This window comes from Panthera uncia, chromosome A2, assembly GCF_023721935.1.
Source record: "Panthera uncia isolate 11264 chromosome A2, Puncia_PCG_1.0, whole genome shotgun sequence".
NCBI classification, from domain to species: Eukaryota; Metazoa; Chordata; class Mammalia; order Carnivora; family Felidae; genus Panthera; species Panthera uncia.
In genome coordinates, this window is record NC_064816.1 from 83,371,932 (window position 1) to 83,396,120 (window position 24,189).

At 36.0% G+C, this 24,189-nt stretch overlaps 1 protein-coding gene across 1 annotated transcript in view; it reads right to left on the minus strand.

Moving 5' to 3' along the window:
• Nucleotides 1-24,189, minus strand: part of PCLO (piccolo presynaptic cytomatrix protein) — a 424,370-nt gene that overhangs the window by 60,006 nt on the left and 340,175 nt on the right. The window contains exons 14-20 of the mRNA XM_049641366.1: nucleotides 23,338-23,388; nucleotides 19,815-19,939; nucleotides 17,303-17,329; nucleotides 9,879-9,972; nucleotides 8,163-8,234; nucleotides 5,940-6,120; nucleotides 4,131-4,325 (exon numbers count right to left, since the gene is read on the minus strand). Of these exons, the coding sequence (XP_049497323.1) occupies nucleotides 4,131-4,325; nucleotides 5,940-6,120; nucleotides 8,163-8,234; nucleotides 9,879-9,972; nucleotides 17,303-17,329; nucleotides 19,815-19,939; nucleotides 23,338-23,388 (745 nt within the window). The remainder of the gene's footprint in view (nucleotides 1-4,130; nucleotides 4,326-5,939; nucleotides 6,121-8,162; nucleotides 8,235-9,878; nucleotides 9,973-17,302; nucleotides 17,330-19,814; nucleotides 19,940-23,337; nucleotides 23,389-24,189) is intronic.

Below are 24,189 nucleotides of genomic sequence, written 5' to 3' on the forward strand. Positions count from 1 at the left end.
ACACACACACACACACACACACACACACACACACATATATTTGAACGGCTCTTTAGGGACGATTTTGTCACCCTTGATAGAAACGATTACAGATGTACACAGAGCCTTACAGACTCTGCTTACTGCCACACTGGGCTTATGCATGACAGGGTTTTATTTCCTTGTTTGTGGCAGCTTTACTCTCAGCCTTCAGAAAAGAGGGTCATGTAGGTACAGTAAGTCTAAATTGTACTCTGCCATCATTTCTAGCAAACTCTAATCGTTTGTAAGAAGTGGAACAATAAATAACATATATGTAAATGACAATTGTCTTTATTGAAAGAAGAGTTTGATTTCAAAGGAGACAAAGTATTAAAAAAGCAAAGGTTTAGGCCTCGTAGCAAGGGTCAGGTTGCCAATTCTAGGAATTTCTGGGTGTGTATTCTACCCGTGATCCTAGCCATCTCTCTGATTGCTCACTCAGAAGAAAGGGATAAGGTTATCTTCAGTGAAGACCTCGTCTACTAGGTGTGATCAAATGAGAAGATGGCTGACAACATACTTGGTATAATGTGAAGAACTATTCAAATGAAGGGCAGGATTATCAGAAAGCAGATGGGACTATATGGACTCCATTGTGAGGTTTGAAATGGAAGGCTTTTATCTGAATACTTAAAATTAATAATACTTATGTATGCGGTTAGAGAATAGGAACTCGTTGGCTCTTCGTACGTTTACATCTCAGACCAGTTTTTCTAAGCTTTCAACTAATGGCACAGCATTTTATATAATTCGATCCGATAGCATGTTTACCACTAGTTGTTTGGCAAAATGCATGGCTGAATTATATTCTTGGTGCATTTACGGTAGCAGGGAAATAATTATGTTTCACAAAATAGGGCACTTTCTTTATCGCCTGCTAATACAAAATTGAACAAGAAATGTTCACCACGGCATGTTGTCTTGATTATTTCAGTACAGAATGACTTCAGTATTCAGTCACGGCACCTTAAATGTATATGAATATCTGTTACAGCATTATTCAAATAAAGGGAACTAAAAGCATTTTGCTATAGATTTTAACCATATCTAGAAAAAACTCAGACAAAATATTCTATAGCAATACTTAAATCACGATCATTAAAAATAGAGTGTGAAATAAGGGAAGCATTTGACTACTGTGACCTTTATCATTATGGACTATCTGAAGTAAGAAAATGAGTAACATTAAGAAATCTACTGAACTTATCTGATGGAAGAAAAAGTCACAGGTGGGATTTTAAGTACTTTTGGAAAGTACTGGTAAGCTAAGTAGAAAAGGGTAACCGTGCAGAGGTGGTAATCACCAGGCTAATTTAGAAAACATCACTATGTTTTATGCCACAGGTACTTTCCACTGTCCCAAAATATCTGATTCGTTGGAACAAGAACCTATTATAAACTTTGGTTTTCAGAGAATAAAGAGAAATGCAATAGGAAAGTATAAGGCTTGATTTTAATTTGGTGACAAGTAGAGAATCATAAAATCAAGTACTTTAGAGCTAGAAGGGACATAACGGGGCACTAGTATCCTATTAAAAAAAACAACCTTCATTTTATCAATGTTTTTGAACTCAATTCAAAGACAATTTTATAATCACCCTCATTTGATTTTTGTCACTGGCACTAGCACTCTTTCTTGGGAAAAACTGCAGGAATGCTGGGATCAAGTTAGGGATGGATGCAAACTTGCTTTCCTTTCTGAACACAGCTATGGAATCAAGTTTACATACACCCCCCCCAGAGCGAGGGCTCATGGGATTTGTCTTCCTCCAAACAGAAACCTGGGAAGACCACAGAGTAGATCAGATGTTCGAGCAAGACATAGCAGAAGCATCACTGAGCAGCCCAGCCCCTATCACTTACTTACATGTTTATGTACGCTTGGTGCTTATTTGGCAGTAATTTTCCACCTAGCTAATAATGTTTCAGACATAAAACTTTGTTCTGCTCCCCACATGGTCTATCATTAGAGATCTCGCTAGCAATGGAACAAGAACTATAAATACTCTATTGCAAGGAATCAAATGAGAAAGCAAAAACTGACACACTCATTTTAAGCTGCATCATATAACAATGGCTCAGAACCCAGTAGTTTATGAATGAAATAAAGATACTTTATTTATTACACAGGCACTTGGATATTCACATGCCCAACACATCTGATACACTTAACAACTATGGAAACATGAGTGGAAAATCTCTGTTTGTAGGATCAAGAGAGAACTTTCACCATGTAAAGGTGAATTAGTGCATTAACAATTTTTCCCTTACTTTCCTCTAAGAATTTCCAAAATCCACTGAATTTTTAAAAAGTTACACTTGAAATAATATGCAACAGACACTGATCTACATTCCAACCGGTATGCTAGTTCGAATTTTGAGCAGTTTAAACTTTTATCACAATGCAACATATTTATAGTCATGCTTGAACAGATTAGGTTAGTAGCATGCATTCCATTCTGCAATATGAATATTGTTAATCTATTTCCCAACAGAAGTCAAAAGATGCCCAGTGCATAGAAAAATACAAATCACCGTAGTCAATATATCATGGGACTGATTTTGGGACTTACACAGCGACGAGGAAGTCCTGAAATGCCATGCCCACAAAAGCACATTAAAAAGGGGATAAACATATTTTATCAGACAATGTCTAAAAATTAAAAGAGGAAGGCTTTAAATTTGGGGGATGTTCTCGCTGTGTGCTTTGAATAGCGCCTTTCTGCTCACCTCCTTCTGGCTTGACTGGTCCATCAGACATCACCTTCCTGAGGGCTAGCTGGCTTTGGTCTTGGTTGCCATTGGCTGGTGGAGGCAGATTATCAGACTGAGTTCTTTGAATGGGGAGGATTCCTGCTATGCTGTGTCTGTGCTGCTTCCTGGCATGATTAGACTGACCGCTTTTATGTGCTGCTGTGGCAGTGTGGGTGAAATGGAAACCCAGAGTATGTATCCTCAGATGGAACCAGCTTAAATGTTACTCATGCAAACAGAAGTGATCTTTTGCTCTCTTTAAATAAGGTGGGTTTTCAAATGCCAAAATGACACCACATGCATAGCACTAAAGGGGTTAAAACTGGCTGTTTCTTTGCAAATGAAGACTTTGGGACGTGGGGATAACATCAGTCTATGTCCATTGTCTGGCTGATGTCTCTTGGAAGGAACAGTGCACCTCCATTTGTAAAATCTCTGTTCTTACTAAGTTTTGATATATCAGTTGACTACATTTTCATAAATTAAATGAAAATACAGCAGTTAAGATGGGTGGATTGTTATTCTTTAATTGATATCTTGACTGTCCTAGGATCCCCAATGGTTAGGAAAAAAGTAACCAATAAATTTGCTGTTATCATACGCAAAGTGTGATCCAACGAAATGGACCCCAGTGTGTTCCTTAAGGAGGTCACACTGCCTCATCACATATGTTTATACATATGTTAATATTATGTAATTTTTTGGAAATATGAGACATGATTTTCTTCACAGATTTTTTTTTTTTTTTGTCAAACGATTAGCAAGTGTCCCACATGGAAAGCTACAATACTTCACGTGCATAATTCATTAAGGTATTTAAGCTTGAAGTGTCTTTTCCCGCTCCAGGTTCGAGAATTTGCCTGCTGGTGGTATTACTCTTCTGCCCCCAATTTTGGAATGTTTTCAGAGAATCTCACTTCCAATCTGCTCTAACTGCTCGGGTGTGTGCTTTTTTGGTGTAATGCCTGGAAAACTGGCAGTCACGTGTGCTTATAATCCCTGTACTCGAAAGGATATTTAAAGTGCACACACAAAGGACACACAACATTGCGTTGTCTGCAAACATCACGGACACAGCTACCAAGTACTATGAGCCAGGTTGGATGGATGGTGGAGACAAAGGGGAAACAGCCAGTTTTATTGCGGTCCACGTCAATTAAAAAAAAAAAAAAAGTTTAAATAAGAGAGAGAGCACATATATGTATCAGTACTGTCCTTACACAGACAAAGGGACAGAGAACGGAGTGAGCGGGGTGTGCCAAAACACAGAAAGCAGACAGGGAAGGACAGCAGGGAAGGAAGGCAACAGATGAACATTAAGCTGCCATGCTGAGGAATTTATTTGCGTCTTTTACTTGGTTGCAGGCGGAGCTGTTGCACTGCGGCTTCGGCAGCGGCTATGGCAGCCCCTGCATCTTCCAGGTGGGTCTGGGTGACGCTGGTTTTGCTCTGGCTGCGAGACGGTCCGTGAGAGCGGAGGTGGCCTTCGGAGGAGGATTTCGAGCTACCAGGACTACTGTGGGATTTCTCAATGGTGGGAACCTGCATGTCTGGTTACAAAAGGGTGAAACAGGAGTTAACATGGCTCCAGCATTCCTCCCATCGAGCCCGGCCTCACGTCATTTGCAACTGTCTAAGATTTATGTTAATGCCGCTGCCTGTTGGGCTTACTTATGCAACTGCTCCCTACTCGGCAATGTGATTAAACATTTGGGAAGCCGTGTGGGGGAGGGGAGTCAAGAGGATGATAATGTTGAGAAGAGAGAAGTGTGAGAAGAGGAAATACATCTGACTATCCTCACGTAAATGAATTATGGTAACTTATCCTTTTAGCAAGCAACTGCCGATTCAAGTAGGGACCAGGCAGGAGACGATAGGCTGACACTACCACAGAGGAGTTTTAAGTAAAAATGCGGTGAATTCCTGGACGAAGGGGCGTGAGTCACTATAGGACACATCAAGTGTGGGGACTGTAGAATCATGTCTCGGGTGATTTTAGAGAATGTGGACTATAGATCCCACATTGACTATGGCAGTCAGAGGGAGAGAAGTCTTTATGCTAATGATCTTCTAGACCGTTAATCAGGGCAGAGTTGTTCTGGAAGTGGAATCCATAAATGATCTATAAAGCTCAGTCATAAGTCATATCTGTAGCACGCATGGGAGTCCGTGGTTTATCAGATCAACTCAGTGTCCTACTGGACTTGGCCTCGTGGTTTTCCATCTCCTAGAACACATGCAATTGGGACCCATTCCTTTCTAATGTGCAAAGAACCACTTTTCAATGTGATGCACTTTCCGAGAAGAGAAGGGAGCAAGACTCAGGTCCAGTATAAAAAGTTATAGTTGATACTTGTACATAGTTCAATATATCTAGGGAAGATACTACATGGTTATCTCATACAGGTAGTAACTCGGTTTATGATGAAGATTAATGTGTCGTAGGATAATTGGCAATAAACCTCTCAAAGGAAAATCTCATTCAAATGGGAATTCTGTGTGTATTGCCCAAACCGATGTATAACATTATTATTTCAAAAAATAATAATCAGAGTTAAAAAAAAAATCATAGAATTAGCTTGAGGCCAACATTTAGGAAAGGTTTAAGTAAATTTCAACATACCAATTGTTGTGATGACATGGGGAAAATGTTCTTGATATGACAAGTAAAAATCAGGATGCAAAATTATGTATAGTTTACATATATATAATATGTGAATAAGAAAATACCTATGAAAAAATAGGGGTTTAAACAATTAGAAGCAATCTGCATCAACGGTAATAATGAGTATGTCTCGTCAATGAACTGTTGAGGATTTTTTTTTTCTTTACGGAATAACCCAACACATTTTATAAAATCATAGTATCATGGAATCTGAGAGGAAATAACCCAACAGCTCATATAGCCCAAACTCCTCCATTATCCTGCTTCAAAACCAGAGTTAGGTGAAGATCGCCAAGTAGTAAACCTAATTATGGGCTGATCTGAGACTAACGCCCTTTACTCCTGATTCCATATCAGTCACTCTTTGCATGACATTATATTACATACTTTCCAACAGAATCCAACATTTCAAAATAAATTACATCTACAGGCATTCATATTCAGAAGTTACTAAGTGAACAAGGAGACAGAAGCTTTTTCTACTTGAAATGTCTCCTACCCTTGGATGGGTCAGGGAAGATACCATGGCTTCTGCTTTTGATGACAGATGGCTTTGGAGGCTGCTGGCTGCCCTGACTGGAATGAGACTTGCCATGATCGAGGCTTTCAGTCTGTTCTTTGAGAGAATACCATCTAGGAGTGTTATCGAGGTGAGATGTGCTAGATAAATCAATCAGTACCTGAAAAACAATGCAGGAAGTCAATGAGGTTGATATAATTCACTCATTACTCTCTTCTGTGACCTGAAATTTATTCATGGATATAAGATACAGTATGACGTTGAGGACGGCCAGGCTGTCTTCCTCATGTTTCTTTACGCATGACATTGGGAACAATGCCCTGTGCATCATAGATGTCTAATAAACACTTGGTTAAATGGAACTGTATAAAATCTCAGACTATTAATTATTTTGGAGATGATGTAAAAAGGTAGACTTGCAATTCTTCATGAAAGAAAACTTTCTTTTCTGAAATGAACACATTCTAGTACTAAATTTGGATCTTTTGTTTTTCTAACTTGGATATCATTTTTAAAGATTGGTTTTAGTTATGAGAGGGACAAAATAAAAAAGAATGGGCGATTTGCAAATTACTAACTTATTCCCTGTATTTTAAAACATACTTTAGTTGATCTTTGAAACAGGGGTATGACTAACAACTTAACGATGAGAAAGCACTGTGTCATGTTTTAACTGGCAGCATTTTCTTCCTTCCTTTCTTTCTTTCTTTCTTTCTTTCTTTCTTTCTTTCTTTCTTTCTTTTTTTTTTTTTTTTACATTTATTCATTTGTGAGAGACCAAGAGAGACAACGCAAAAGCGGGGGGAGGGGCAGAGAGAGAGGGAAACAGAAACCTAAGCAGGCTCCAGGCTCTGAGCTGTCAGCACAGAGCCAGATGCAGGACTTGAGTTGGACACGGGGCTCGAACCCATGAACTGTGAAATCATGACCTGAGCCCAAGTCGGACTCCTAAGCGAATTAACCACCCAGACTTCCCAGCATTTTTTTCTTTCTTAGTGATTCGTAAGTAATAGTGCATTTTAGAGTTGCTGGCATTTCAGATTTGATGAGACATAAAATAATGAGAACCAACACAATGGATATATGCTCTAAATTCATGTGAACAATCAATTTTAAAAACAACAATAAATCAGTTTTCTGAAATGGGACATTAAGTCAGATATAACAGTCCATCCTAGAATTGTCCGAAGGTCAAGACTATTCCCAGTGGCTGTACTAGCATGAGACTGCAATTAAAGGTCAAATGGTCTAGTTTTCATGGGAAAGAGAAATACAGAGTCTAGGAACCAAACAAGGTCTCACATCACCTAGACTACATAACAGTTTCCTATGATTTCTGGGAAGGGACATCATATTGTCTAGGTGTTTTTTTTTAAGAGATGGTTTATTTTTCTTTATTTTTTTAATGTAATTTATTGTCAAATTGGTTTCCATACAACACCCAGGGCTCATCCCAACAGGTACCCTCCTCAATGCTCATCACCCACTTTCCCCTCTCCCTCACCCCCCATCAACCCTCAGTTTGTTCTCTGTATTCAAGAGTCTCTTATGGCTTATTTTTTAACATTAATTCACAACTTCTGTTTTAGCAAAGATCACTAAATAAAATATATATTTTTGGAAAAATGATAGATGAAAACAAAAACAAACCAAAAATGCAGAATCTGACCACTGTGCCAGAGTTCATTAATGAGGTTAGATTTCATGTGAATTTACATAAAATTCCTTTTTATTGTCTTCTCCTACTTCTAGTTTTGCCTTGTAAAATATTTTGAGAGTTTTCACGGGATACTTCAAAGAAATAAGAATGTAAAATGTCACATAAAGTCAATGATACATTCAGTGAGGAATAGCGACTCAATAACCTGAAAATGCAATTTAAAAATCTAGCTCATTTTATAAAGTTTATCTCAAAATTTTAACATAATCATTTGGATTCACAGCATGATTATATATCTCCTATGAAAACAATTACTAGTTCATCTTGCAAATTATTTATAAAGTACATCAAATGGTAAAGTGAAGACCATTTCTCAAGTTACTATTCATCAACTGAAAAGGATGAATCAGGAAATACATTCTATCCACCGAAGGGCTTTAACCAAAATGGTTATCTTATAAACTTAAGAAATACGCTTGCATCAAGCTCTAATTGGTGGTTCATAATGAAAGCGAATACGGAAAAGGAAATCAGATGCTCACCTCACCAAGAAAGTCATTGGAAGAAAATCTATCATAATCCCAGACGGTCACCTCCAGTGTTTTCTTCTTGAGCTACAGTTTAAATCAAAATGTCATTAACCCCATTCCTCATCATAAATTTTCATCACACTCTATTATAGATTCATTTACTTTCACTTCCTTGAAGTGTATAAAAGGACTTCAAATTTATCTAAAAATGTGGGTTTATATTAAATAGTATGTGAAATACCAATGGTTTTATAGTCAAACCTAGTGTTTGCTCGTAAGAGACCTCAAAGTTTTACTCATTTCTTGTTATTCTAACACTCCCCTCAGATTTTAAAAATTAAAAGCAGAATCCATAAATGCTCTTTAAATACATGGAATTCATAGGTTGCAAAACTGTCTAGGTAATTTAGATAAAATATTTGGATTAGAGGTTTTTGGTTTTAATAAATCATCGAAAGACGTAAGTAGCATTGCCTTATTTCTGCAGGTAAATTTAACTTCTTTTAAATTCAAGAACCCAGATTACAATTTATACCTAGCTTCAACTTCACAATCACATCAGAAATCTTCCAGAGGACAAATCCTAAACCTCCTTTATAATCTTTGGGCTAGTCATCTGTATGTCTTGGTCTGTACAGTTTAGCTTCACAATGTCAGACTTACGAGGCCTCAATTTAGAGAAGACAGAGAATTCCTAAAATGTTGTCTGGTACAATAATACATTTTTTAAAGTTTATTTACTTATTTTGAGAGAGGGAGAGAGAGAGAGAGAGAGAGAGAAAGAGAGAGAGAGAGAGAGCACACAAGTGGGGGAAGGGCAGAGAGGACAGACAGAATCCCAAGCTAATAGCACAGAGCCCAATGCCAGGCTCAAATGCACAAAAAGTGAGATTAATACCTGAGCCAAGGTCAAGAGTCAGATGCTTAATTGACTATGCCACACAGACGCCTATCAATAATATATTTATATACACTAAAATCTTTTCTTTGTATTGTTTATGAAAGTCAAATATAGCCAAGTATTACTTTTGTAATATACATATCAAATTATTATGGTGTCTAACATTACCTTATACAATGTATTACATCAATTATATCTCAATAGAACTGGAAAAAAAAGAAAAGAGATTGGCCAAATTAAAAAAAAAAAATAATGTTTATTTATTTTCGAGACAGAGACGAGTATGAATGGGGGAGGGCTAGAGAGAGAGGGAGACACAGAATCCGAAGCAGCCTCCAGGCTCTGAGCTATCAGCACAGAGCCTAACGCAGGGCTTGAACTCATGGACCATGAGATCATGACCTGAGCAGAAGTTGGACACTTAACCAACTGAGCAACCCATGTGCCCCTGAGATTGGCCAAATTTTAAAAAAATGTACAGCCAGTTGGAAAAATGGTTTCCTTCAAAATATGACAAGTATGGCCTAGTCTGTTGAACTATTTAAATTTTGAAACAACTTGAATAATTTGAAATAACTTGGTGGAAAATGTTCCACTGGTCTTATGTCTTTGCTTATTTTTTGGCTGTTTTGTCAAAATGCCCACGTTTACATTCATGGGATCTTTGAACTGTACCCATTTCCTTTCACTGGCTACCTTTCTCATATATATTTTACTCATTTCTTCTTGCCCGTGTGACAAAATTGATAGACTACAATCTTTAATACTTTTGCCATTGCTATTCTTATATTAGCCTAAATCTGTCACAGAAAACAATCATTGCATACCTGTTCCATGGAGATACTTTTATAAATTACTGTTTGATTCCATTCAGGATTAAGACTTTTTTGAACATATTTAGTCCTCCTCTTGTACTCAGCACTGAATTAGAAGCCAAAAAAACAAACAAACAAACAAACAAAAAGTTACATTGATTATTCACCTTAACTGATGACTTCATAGTTAACAGGAAGGTCGTGCAGACATTTTAAGATGATACTTTGTGTTAAGTCATTATGCAATCATCTCCTCATCTTACCATCTTAAGCCTTATTTTAAATTGAGTAAAAAATGACAATTTAAGAACATGTTGGATGCCTTTGGTTTTATTTGCCCTGAAGTAGTTTTTTAAAGAAAAGCTTTAGGTGTTCCAGCTATACTGTAATTTTGGAAATCTTTCCCAAGAGATAATTACATGAACTATATGGTAACATCTATACTTGACATCAATCAACTGATGGGACTGAACTATCATTGTTGCTGCTAGCCAATGTTACCCCACAGAGAAGGCCTTTATGTAATCTTCACTGCCTTTTTCCTGAATTTTCTGCCTAGCCTTCGATCTCAGGTCCTAGAGATCTCAGGTCCAGCACTTCAGTGCTGATGGGCACCAGAGTCCTGAAAACCAACATACTCGTCTGGAGTTCTTTCGTGTGCCTTGACTTTACGAGGTGGCTTTTCTAAAAGGACTGGATCCTCTCCCTGGGTTTGGTGGTGTGTGTTCCCAGCTATGGGCAGACTAACTCCCGCTAGTTCCTGGTCTCATGCGCTCCACTTCCTGGAATGCCTCTTACTGTTTCGCAGGCACAATCTACCCTATCCATTCTAGACAGGGCTATTGAGAATCAAGCTCCAGTGCATCCCACCTTCAGAATGTCTTTCTTCTGTCTCTGGCTTTTTTCTCTTTCTTACCAGCATATGCAGGGGCAGTAATTCACAACATTGCATACTGGGATTAGCTAGGAATCCGAGTTCTAAGGCTGCAAAGAGGGCAACCGGCCGTGCACCCATATCTCCTTGCCTGGCACCTCCAAAGAGATCCTCATCTAATAGGTCTGGGGTGATGCTTGACTATCAGAATTTTTTAAATCTTCTGGGTAAAACTAATGTGCATCCAAGGATGAGAACCACTGAACTCATGTTTCCCAGGACCTCCTATTTCAGCCATGGTGAACTGAATCCAAATTAAGAAATAAAGCATCGACCTTCTCTCTTCTAACCAACTCATCTGGACAAAAATAAAAGCTGGATTTGACAATGTTTTTATTCAAGATAAATTGCAAATAATTTTGGGGAAGTGTAAATGCAATGATTTGAAAACACAGGAATTGTCATGTATTGTAGATAGTATAAATTGATACATACTTTTTACCTGAATTTAGATGGATTTTAGAAGAAACTGGTGAAGTTTATGTACCCAAACCCCCAGCAAATTCTACTTTGACTTATTCCACTTCTATCTAGAGAAATTCTCCTGTGCACAGGGAATGTGTTCTCCTCACCTGTGCACAAGGAATGTGCTCAAGAACATTCACCGTAACATTATTTCTAACAGCATATTAATATGATATATACAATATATTCATTCAGTAAAATAGCAGCAGTTAAAATGAATAAAATACACCTCCATATATCAAGACAGATAAATCTAGAAAAAAGTTAAGCAAAAAATTTGCAGAAGGATAACTAAAGTAAGTTATTATGATTTAAAATTAAAATCATGTGAGCTAATACAGTAAACTATGTATACATGTATATATAATAAAAATATATTAATATCATAAGTCAGCTTGGGAATTATAGGTATTAAATTCTATTTAGTAGTTTTCTCAGGTGGACAGAGGAATGGTTTCAGAGGGTTTCAGAGGGTACACACAAAATGTTTTTTAATAAAAAAATCTGGAGCCTGTATAGCAGAATATTAAAATTTGATAGAACCGAATATCAAAAACAGAGGTATTTGTTATTGTCTATAATTTTCAGTTTGAAATATTTTCCAGTAAAACTTCAAAATAACTTTAGTAGGCTATGTGTCTTTATATCTTATGTTTTTGTTTTTTTTTAATGTTTTTATTTATTTTTGAGAGAGAGAGAGAGAGAGGGAAAGAGGGAAGAGAGTGAGAGCCAGCGGGTTACAGGCAGAGAGACAGGAACAGAGAACCTGAAGCAATGTAGGGCTGGAACTCATGAACCATGAGATCATGACCTAAGCCCAAGTCAGATGCTTAACCGAATGAGCTACCCAGGAGCCTGAATTTTTTTTTTTTAATGATGACATCAGAAGAATGAATGTGAGCACTTTCAAGATAATAACAAGCCTTGGTAGCTACTTTAGAATTCATGGCTATTTCTCTAGGCAGGTATACTTAGAAGAAAAACATATGGTAGTCTGACTTGTAAAAATTCTATTTGTTTTGGACTATTTGTTTGTTATCAAGGTAATGAGATCATGGGGAAACATTAAGGATAAAATTCATAATACAGTAAATAGCAGCAAATTATTTTTTTCAATGCTGAATAATTCAATGCATCATATTTTAAAAAGATGGGAATTAATGTCAAACGTAAACTCCAGTACATTCTTGAAAATTCTAGATATTGTCAATATATGTGAAAATGGTCTGTATTATTATAATGTCTGGAAAAGGATTTATTAGTCATCATCTTTTCTGAATCTATGAATATGGATAATTGTTACCACAATTTTTCACGTTTTTTTCACATATACATTTTTTAAAAGTTCTTGGTTCGTGGGTGAAAAGCAGTTTATAAAGTAAGCACATTAAAATAAAAACAGCTAACATTCATTAAATGCTTAGTTTTTCTCAGGCAGAGTTCTAAATGCTTTTTATGTATTAGCTCATTTAACCCTCGTGGTAATTCTGTGAGACAGGGTAGAAAAAACTGAAAATCAGTGGAATTAAGGGCTGTTGGGAAGGTGGCATAGTTATTAACTGGCAGGACTATGATCCAGACATAGGGAAACTGACTGGTTGCTCTTAAATGTAAGCTATATGTACTTTTTTTGTGAACTTGATTAGGTTCACAAAATCTGAATAAGCCACCAGTTTCTTAATTTCAGGCTTTATCAGCTGCAGTACCTTGTTTGTCTTCTTTACCAAATAATCTAAAGTCCTTCCCTTCAATTTAGATATATAGATTTCCTATATATGTAATATAAATTTTATACAATATGTGTGTATATAGACACATACAGAAAATTAGGCAAGTTTTAGAGGTGTTTAGGGAAATTCTGAATAGTGTATCCCAGGAGAGTGTTGTGGAACCAGGGATAATTACCATAAATATTTCTTTTTGCCCAGATACACTCGGGAATAACCCAAACTGGCAGAATTCTATGTTATTAATGAATTTGATTCTTTAATTCTCTCCAGACTCGATGTGTCCATTTCCTTTAGGATTATTGTCAGTAAACACAACTGGCCTCCACTCTTCCTGGTTGAGCTGTGTAAAGGATAAGGAAATCCTTTGCAGTTTTTTTGTACTTGAATTTTATGACACAGAGATGGTTGCACAAAGCCACTCCTTCAACATCACTTGTCTTTTTAACTACCATGTACCGACCACCTGGAGCATGATCTGATCGGGCTGTGTAGCCATCTCACACAAGTGAAAACTCTCCACACCTTCTCCCATCTGTATCAGAATCTGGATTTACAAGCTAAAGATGGTCAAGCAGAGGGACTCTTAAACGTGAGCATAAATGAGGGTGAGGAAAAAGTGGGGCTCCTTTTCTGTTTCCTTCTTCATCCAGAAAACACACTATATTCCCTCCTGGGAAGATGGCAATAATGATATTAAATGAGGACAATGAGTCCATATCTGATAATCACAGAAGTTTTTTAACCAGGGAAAATAAAAAGTCAATTAATCAAGATGGGGCATGGGGCTAATAAAGAAAAGTTAACCTTCATCTCCTTGAAGTTTTGACTAATTTCTTTTCTCTTTCATTTTTTAATTTGACCAGTTATTTTCTCATGAGTAAATCTGCTTTTAAGACAGGCAGAAAAAGATATTTGAAATTCAATTATTCTTCCCTAAACTGACAGAAAACCAGTACTCTGAGTTTCTCTTTTTAATTTAAAAATATAGATGAGAAAGAAGAATGGGATATGATGGCTTCTTTCTATTTCACTCTCATAGAATTAAAATATTGAAGGTTTTTATTTCTTTTGTTTTATTTGGTTTTCCTTTATTGGAAATCATATATATATATATATATATATATATATATATATACACACACACACACACACACACATACATGCATACATATATATACACACACATACACACATACATGCATACATATATATACACACACATACACACATAAAGACCACAGACATATATACACATACTTATATATAGAAACACACAACACACACATACATACACACATATACATATATATTTCTTTACTGAAAAAATACAGTAGGTCCAATAAAGAAACACACACACACACACACACACACACACAATTTTTAATTACTCCTCTAAGGATTTTCCTTTAAATTAGAAAGAAGCTCATATCATATTCCATTTTATAAGCTCTATTGTTCTGTGCAGTAGTGTGTTTTTAGCACATCACTTTATTGCCCCCTGTGCTCCCTGAAGTCAGAGCTATGGTTGTTTGTCAACTGTAACCTTAGCTCCTAGCACAGTGTCTGGAACAGTCTGTGCTAAAGAAATATTTATTGGATGGATCCTTAAAACATGCTCCTACTTTTTTCCTCTTAAAATCCACTGAAATGAAACAAGTTTTGCCCTTTGAATTGTAAATGCACACAACAACTGTTCCTGATTTACATAGGTCTTAGAGGAAACAGTCTGATATGCTAACAAGGAGGTTTAGAGAAAGTCTAGCCAGGAATGGAACTTCAAGGTATTATGATAGCTAATATCAGCTTCAATCATAGCAAAGTCTCATAGTCTCATTAGTGGGAAAAGGTCTGCACTTTGTCAAACAGTGTAAAGATGGGATCCTTTGGATAAGCTCATTTCCATTTCCTAATTACTCAGGGACAACTTCTGAGTTCATGCACTCTTTGTGCTCTTTCCTGGTCTTTCTTTCACCTCATCTTGGTGCTGACGATTTGGGCTTCCAGAGCTTATGAGTATATTGATCCAAGGGTAGGAAGAGGAAATGAAAGGAGACCAGAAAATTGGACCAGTGAAATTCTTATCAGTTCACAGGACTTTTTTTTTTTTTAATTTTAACAATGACAGATGTATTACATTTTATTATTGAAGAAAACAAAGTTCAAAGTTGTTTAGTTTCCTATACAGTGATGTTAAATAATTTGGTGTAATGCTGTAGCCCAAGCTTTCTGTATCTCCTTTTTTGTAGGGATAACTGACCACTGGCTACTTGATGTAGCCAATCATGAAATATGAATAATCCCACAACTTTTCTTTAATGTTTATTTACTTTTTCTTTTGAGAGAGAGAGAGAGAGAGAGAGAGAGAGAGAGCGTGCAAGCAGGGGAGGGGCAGAGGAATATAGGAATTATATATTCCTATATATATATTCCTATATATTCCTATATATATATTCCTATATATATATATATATATATATTCTTATATATATATATTCCTATATATATGTGTGTGTGTGAATGTATATATACTTCCTATACATAAATTATATATATTTGTATATAAACACATATCATAACAAATTTAGGCCAGTTTTAGAGTAGCTTAGGGAATTCTGAGTGGTATTACCCTAAGAGAGTGTAATTGTACATACTATTGGCAATAATATCAACTACCATTTATTGAGTTTATTACGTGCTGGACATTATGCTTATCACTTTTGGTGGTTTACTCCGTTTCACAAAATGCCTGGGAGGGGTGCTATTATTATTTCTATTTAGCAGAAGAGGAAATCATTTTAGAGAAAGCTTACAACTTCTAAGAGGCAGGGCTAAGATTCAAACCCAAGTTCTTCAGGACTTCACTCACTGGCTCCCTCAGCCAAAACTACAATATCAGTACCTTATCATTATAATTCCTTCTCACATCGACAGTTCTCAGAGATGATGAAAGTGACTTCTAAATGAAACATATAATGAGAAAGTGACTTCTAGATCTTTGAAATTGTGACCAGCACATCCTAGACGGTTTCAACCAGTATTCACATTTACAAAACACGCTCTCTTCTAAGTTAAATACAGACAGTCATTGTCATTCTGACAACTACCCTCCACCCCTGTTTCTCTAGATAAATGATAGGAAGGTTCTGCATAAAGTGATTGATAATATCTGTTCTAAAATGACATTATCTCTTTCAACCAGACTAATTTTGCCCATCAGTCTGAGAGATCTGGATGGTGTCCTGAGACAGCTAGCCGTAACAAGCAACCTTACAGAATATCAAATTTAGTGTTTGCCATGATTAAGTGCATGTAAGGAAACAAAAAAAATTTCTGGCCACCAGAAAGGGTGTGGTGACTAATCCTATTCTTTACAATATTTAAATATCCAACTGCTATCAGGATCAAAATCAGAAACAACGTCTTTAGGGCCACAGCTTGCCAGAATTAGGAAATATGTGAAATGTTAATGTCACAGACAAAAACAAATCCTGTACCGTTAATATTTTGTGTGGGATTAAAATTCTCACCACCTTATTGCTACAGATGGTATAAGAGTCACCTCCCCAACTAAATAAATAACACACATAGTATATAATGTAATGAAATGTGCAAAAGAATGCTTCCAGTTATGTATCTAAAAGACACTCTTGGCTGACAATGTAATGATGTATCGAGTTATGAGCTCTCTTAGAAAACTGTTTCCTACTGTTGGCAAACAAAGAAGGATGCTCTTGTGTTGTTGTTAATGTGGGAGAGCAGGCAGGTTATGGCATCCTTTTGCACAGCAATACCTTGGTGGTGCAGAAGTTATAAAGACACGGAAATGTTTCAATATCAGGTCTAATTCATGGAAAAAGACTACAAAACTCTGGTCTTTAAGATGACATCTTAAAGTTCTGGACATCCAGAAGATCAGTTAATTTCTTTTGAAAGATGACTCTAGATTTTGTTTTTGTTTGGAATAGAAGACTCAGGAGCACTTAAGCCAGGGTTACCGCATGAGAAGCTAAATGTATTTTAGCGGACAAATTATATTTGAAAACTAGTTATATCTATATTGCAGGGTGATATTTCTTTATTCACATTTTTCCATTTTTAACGTTTTTTACTTTTCAATTTTCTACTGCACACATCTGCTAAGCCTATTTAGTAATGTAATCAGAGCGATTTTCTGGTAGCCTAATTCAATAGATACCAACATATAAAAAGATACAAATGAACTACAGGTGAATGTATATTTTTAAGTGTGTACATATAAACTTTAGACATCACAGCACAACATGACACTGAAAATGAGCCAACTCTACCTTGCATTCTGGACAACCATGACTTGACTGCATTGATTCCAAGAGCAAGAGTGAAGAATATAACAGGCAAGTCGGAAAGACAGGAAGAAAAAAAGTTAGGAAGAGAAACAAAGAAGAAAATACGAGAATAATAACCAGAGGACCTATACCAGAACATATAAATAACATGAAGCAGAAAACAATCTCAGAGCTACAGTGAAAATAATACCTCCTAAATGTAAAAAATCCCAAGGCCTTGGATGCTGTAATAATTAGGAGTAATTTAATAAAAGGTTTACAAGTTGAATAGGGCAGCTGATTAGCTGCTTTTGGGGAGGAACCCACCCAGCAGGCTTGTTTTGTCTGACAAAATACATGGAGATGGCTTGAGATGGGGAGTTCACTCTGTATACTGGAATCCCCTGTCACTCCCCCCAGAATGACTGACATATTCATGTTACCTGTCTGCCCTTGCTGGTTACTCAAGTTTGCAATAGTCTAATTGAAACATATCATGTAATAAATAAAAGACAGGCACTCTCATATAGCATAAAAGGTGACACTCTCCAGGATACTATTAGAGAAGACAGAAAGTAAAAGACACTGCTTTATTTTCATACATTCATTAGCAAATGCCAATTAAAAATACACCCTAGGCAGTGATTTCTTCTTGCCCCATAATATTGTCATTAAATAACACTGAAGGTCTAATGACCCAATCAAAGGCAGAATGAAGTTATCAGTTTGTTGTTATACTCACATGAAAAAAAGCAGCCAAATTACAGCTGTAACTAATTATGATATAAATGAACATAAAATAAAAACTCTCCTTTCCTCTGCTATATGGCTAGCTGGTGATCCTTATAAATAAATAAAACGCAATGATTTAAAAATAGAACCACAACACCAGCAATTCTAAGTTTCTAAATAAAATCAATGGGATAAAAGTAAAGGCTGCATCCATAATTAGATATAGTACCTAGAAATTTTCAAATTATTTTCTGAGTGTTATCTACATTTGATTTCCTAGCAAAACTATTCACTGGCTCCCTGCTCACCTTGGCTCTGTCAATGTCAACAAGAAAAAAATTAATCTCAAAAGAACTGGTGTTCTGACCGTGGTGATATAATTAGTCAACAACCAGCAGATTCAAAGGTAACGTATAACTCTAACTTGGATCCTGTTCAAACAAACCAACTATAGTCATACAACATGTGTTGTATGATTTCAATGCTTTTAAATCAGTTGAGGTTTGTTTTATGGCCTGAAAAATAGTTTCTCTTGGAGAATGTTTCATGTGCATTTGAAAAGAAGATGTATTCTGATATTGATGGGAAGAATGTTCTATAAGTATCAATTAGGTCTTCAAACCAATTAGGAAAATATTATGAGGTAATTGGGGAAATTAGGAATTATTTAAACATTTTAAAATTACAATGGTTGTATGTAGTATTATGACTATTTCTTTACAGAAAAAAGTTGTAATAGTTGAGATCTACTTTAAAATAATCTGTATAGGGGATTCTATGAGACATGATTGGCTAGGAGATGATAATTGCTGAAACTAAGTAATGAGTATGGGATGGGTAATTACATTATTCTTTCTACTCATGTGCAACAATACAAGTTTCCCAAATAAAAGGCAATATTCAAATGTTACTCAAGTTAAATGAAAAATGAAAAAAAATAAACCAGAGCCTTCAAATTACCAGCCTCGAATTCTTCTTATCATACCTCCGACTGTTGATTATTTATGGTTCCAAGATGCAAATTTGGCTAATAGAAATTGTTCAGGTAAGGTATAATGATCTGTTGAGTCCAAATTACTGTTTTGAAACCAACCTTGAGTACTGATTTATATACCAGAACATAGCAATTTGCATTTATTATGTAAAAATTAAACATCTCTAAAGAGCACTTGCTTTATATGAACAGTTTATAAATCACATGAGATTCAGAGATATTTTTCATTTATTACCTAATATTTATCATACTTAGTAAATATTTATTTAATATTCAACATGTCAAATATGACTCTTATTTTATTTTATAGTTTTTAAAACACTGATTTGAAAATACGCATATAAGTAAGGATACATTAATAAGTCACTTAATGAACATGTAATGTGCTACCTAATAATATCTTATAAAATAAAACAGTAACTCATGAGTCTCAAACGTTAGTTTAACAAATGAAATTGGGAAGATAAGCTAAGTCTCTAAATCTGCCACAAACAATTCTTTAAATGATTTCACAGTCCATCTGATGGGTTATAGTGGTTTCTAGATTCAAAATACTGATTGTTTCATCCAGACAGATTTTCTTATGATCAAGGCTCTCCTAGAACCCGTTAAGGCTTAATTACAAATTTTTATTTCCATCATATCTAATAGTTAGAAATAAATAAATATGACATGTGAATAAAACTAAGGAAGATATATTTAACTCTTTAAAATTAGAGAATAGAAACACCAACACTATTTTTGAATCCATGGGATGCAATACTTAGAAGACACTGTTTCTTCACTTACCCTCTCCCAGGAAGAAGGTACACTTTAACAAAGGGGTCCGAATAACCGTTGTTGTCTCGAGGGACAAGGTTTCTTGCTTGGAGAATATGGATTATGAGATTTCCAAGATCATAGTTGATTTGAAGCTTAAAGGGACATCAAAATAGTCCATGAAGATCATTTTGATGTTATTTTTAAAAAGCCACAATACGTTATTATTCAATAACTTACCAGCATTTCTTTTTATTCTCATGAGGAGCATCAACCCCCATTTCCATTTTATTTGAAACTGAACAGACTAGTTTATGCCTAATTTAATTGAGAATTCCCAGGCACATGCTAATAACTAGTAAGTGTGCTGTTCATTCTTTCCATGGGTAAAGTTCTGGCCTGTCTAAAATTCATTTAGAAGAAAAATCATACAGTAAACGCTAGTGACATTTTTAAACCAAATTTACGTTCCTAGAAAAATAGTAAATGTTGTTAGCATTCATGAATACAGTGACTAGGACATTGAAAATAAATTAACTAATTGATAAATTTATTACAAAATGTCTTCTGTATTTCACCAAATGCTTAGCAGTAGGTGGAATTGTTATTTAAAGATAGAGCTGTTAGTCTGAAATGTAAGAATATTTAAGAATGTGTAGATTTTATCTCTTCCTATATTACCCTATATAACCTATAGCTTTTCTTTTTCTGTTCCTGCTTTTCTAATAGGGTCAGAGATTAAGATAATAAAATCTTGTTCTTTAATTTTTAAAGCTGCACAGGAAAGAAAAGGGGCTGCTTCCTAGATTAGTGAATGGCTGTTACACAACTGTCAGTGAATAGGAAAAAATGAACAATTCAAATAAATATTTGAGACGCCCACATAATCCAAAATCGTGGAATTAACTAATTCTTCTCCTTCAAAATGTAAAGATTTTTATGGCATCATTTTGAATAAGCCTCAATTTTGCTTGATGCTGTTTTGGTTTATCAAATAATAGAAAGAAAGGGGTCTGTATTTCAGAAGAAAAAGATCCATAAATAAAGATACTAACCGAATTTTTAATAATCACACGAAACAAGTATGCTAGGCTTAATGTTGAAAATGGGGTAATTTAGACAAGTCAAACTCTATTTAAAATTTGGTAATCAAAATAATTCCTAATTGTAGCATAATTTTGGTCCAGTTGTATTTTGTGGCAGAAAAAGAATCTGCAATTGCTTCTCTCAACGCAGCAAAAACTTAGACTTTGACCATCCTGAAAGCAATGTGACATAAAAGAAAGCGCCATGAAGGAAGGGGAAAAAATGGAAAGTTCAGAACTGCAGTAACTGTGGACTCTAATGGAGTACTGAAATATGGAATTATTCGGCAGTTAATTTCACGGAGACTTAAAACAGCTTCCAAACTGTAAGAAGACATTCTCCCCCATTTACTCTTTTCTTTGCCAGCCTTAAAGTTCACTTTTATCTGATGAGGCACCAAAATCACTTCTTATTGAAATGAAAACCTACAGGCTACCCTAAAAAGGTGCTTTTCAAAATTTATGCTGCAGTGCCTTAGAAAAATCTTAGGGCTGCTCAGATGTTGCTTCTGAGACAGACTGAAATGTCCCCAGGAACCCTCCACCAGAACCACTCCAATGCTGGTAGGTTTGGGTGTCCATGTAAGGTTCCATCTGCAAAAAGGTTTTGCTACAAGAAAATAAATTAATAAAATGGAAATCAAGGTCACGAGAAAATATTGAGAAAGAAACAAAAAGAGCCTGCGAGTAAAGAAGGAATATTATTAAATTTCCACTAGAGAATTAAAGATTACTGCTCAAGAGAAGGGAAAATAAAAGAAGAACAAACAATAACAAGCCATAAAAGAAACACAGCAAATGCTGGTCCATGGGCAAGAGAGGAAAGAAAAAAAAAAAAAAAAAAAAAGGTAAGAGAGAACAAGCTATGAATCAGAAACTCAGAAAATCTAGCATTTTCTCTGCTGCTTGTGAAATAAGGAAAGATCAGGTTGGGTTTTCTGAAAAAAGGAAACAGTTGGGGTGCCTGGGTGGTTCAGTTGGTAAGCGTCCGACTTCAGTTCAGGTCATGTTCTTGGGGTTCGTGGGTTCGAGCCCCGCGTCGGGCTCTGTGCTGACAGCTCAGAGCCTGGATCCTGCTTCATATTCTGTGTCTTCCTCTCTCTCTGCTCCTCCCCTACTCACACTCTGTCTCTCTCTCAAAAATAAATAAACATTAAAAAGAAAAAGAAAAAGAAAAAGAAAAGAGGAAATAGCGAGACTGCAAGATGTGCAGCACAGAGGTGACCAGGCTCGTGCTGCTGGGTCTTGCCAGCAAGGTGCCTGCATTCTGCACCTCTTTCCATGCCATTCTCACCCTCCACTTTTGCTTTCATCAGTGGGAGCCTAGATGATCACTGCATTGATTTCTTTGTTTTTGTGTCCTCCCTTTATAAGCTTTCCTTACACAGGCCATTGACATATGAAATCTTACTATATATCCCTTTTAATTAGTCTCCCTTATCCAACATATTTACCGATTGCCCTACTGCAGTGGCTAACAAGAACCCCCAGCTTGTGTGCAATGTTCTTTTTAATTTGGTTTCAACTTATTTGTACAGGAGCATTTCACTGCAGCAAAGCTGATGTCTGCCTTTTATTGTTTCTGCCAGCAGAACCTTTCCTTGAAGCATTGCTTCTTCCAGGAACACACTCCCCCTTTCTCAGGGCTGATCCACAAATTAGTTCAAGTCTGTTGTCCTTTGTGAAGTCTTTCATGAAAATCTCCTCTAGAATATGTTGGAGATGCAGCTAAGACTTACTGTGCTCTTCCCCTTGTCTGAAACTTACTATCTTCAAATATTCTTATTTTTCATTGTGTCACTTTTTTCTACATGGTTTTTCTTATCTATCCAGGATTACTTTTTGGTATTATCTAAAGTACATTTTTTAAAACATTTTTGACGATGACCCACAGTGAGAAATATGGGTTACGATACAATACACACACAGAAACACACACGTATAGAACTAAAAAAGATAGTGATTTACACTATTTTTCTTCTGTTTTCCTAGTCAAAATCCCTTACGTTGATTTTACAGATTAAAAATTGGTTATGACCCCTGGCATGAAAAACACTACTGTAGGAAAATTGTTCAGCAATTATATAACAATTGTTGGTAGGAGGAAGAAAAGAGGATAGTATTGGACTCATGAAACTCTTAAAGAGAAATCTTCACATTTCCAGAACAATCTGTCCTGTTTGAAACACATTCAACAAGTATAAACTGAGACATAAAACTTACTGATTCTGCTAAGGCATCATGCAGATTTCAAATTATAGAATTCCATACATATAATTAGATTTTATAAACTGTGTATTGTACTAAGATATCGTTCCATAATATTGTATTCTTCCTGTATGTGTTACATGCACATATAAAACAGGAAAAGTTCTAACAGTGTTTGCAATTTCAATAGACCAGTGAGGGGAGAAGAAACAGCCGAAGAAGATGGTATAATGATGATTTTTTAAAAAAAATTCTCCTACCTGAATTTCCCCTGTAATTGGATGAGAGACAACCTTGGCTGCATCAGTAGGCTGCAATAATAAGAACATATATTAATGGATAAACCCTTCATAAAATTTACCATTTCCACTTCCTTGTGAAATTAATTTCTATTTGGTCAGAGCACACTGTCTGGAAAATGCATTTCATCCATTTGGCGGCTTCAGATTATGGTATCTACTTACACGTCACAACGTGTGTTTGATTTTATACATACATAATCTAGTTTTCATTTTGTTCAGCCCGTTTTGAAGTTATAATTTTATACCTGTAGGGCTGTATTTCCAATTACTCAATGAAACGAATACTTTGGCTTAAAGCACTCGATTTAAGTATTTTACAGGTTTTAGCGATCTTTCGTGAAACGACAAAGACACTGTTTCTAGACAGTGACTGCCTAGGAGCACAGACGTCACAGAAGCCCGTTCTTGCTGGCCTTCGATGGGTGGTAAACCCCACTCTGCTCCCTTCTGGAGTGAAGCACCCAGGCAATCACTTCTTAATATTTCACATTCCTTAATTACAGTTCTACCCTATTCCAAGCAAGTTCTCACTTCCTTAAGAAGTTCCTTATGTCAGTAAAGCCTTAAAACAGTTAGGAATGTGATCTGATAAACTGGTTCAGAATGCTAACAAAAATGACTGATTGCTGACTTGTTATATTTCAATGCAGAATTTGTACAAAAGGAGAGATGATGTTCTGGACTCTAGGTCTAGAATTTCAGGCAACATGGCATCAACACAGGGAGATACTTACTAAAACGGAGGCCGGCCTGCTACGCTCAAAGTAAAGCCCTGTCTGCCTACATGTACATAATATTGGCTTTGTTTTA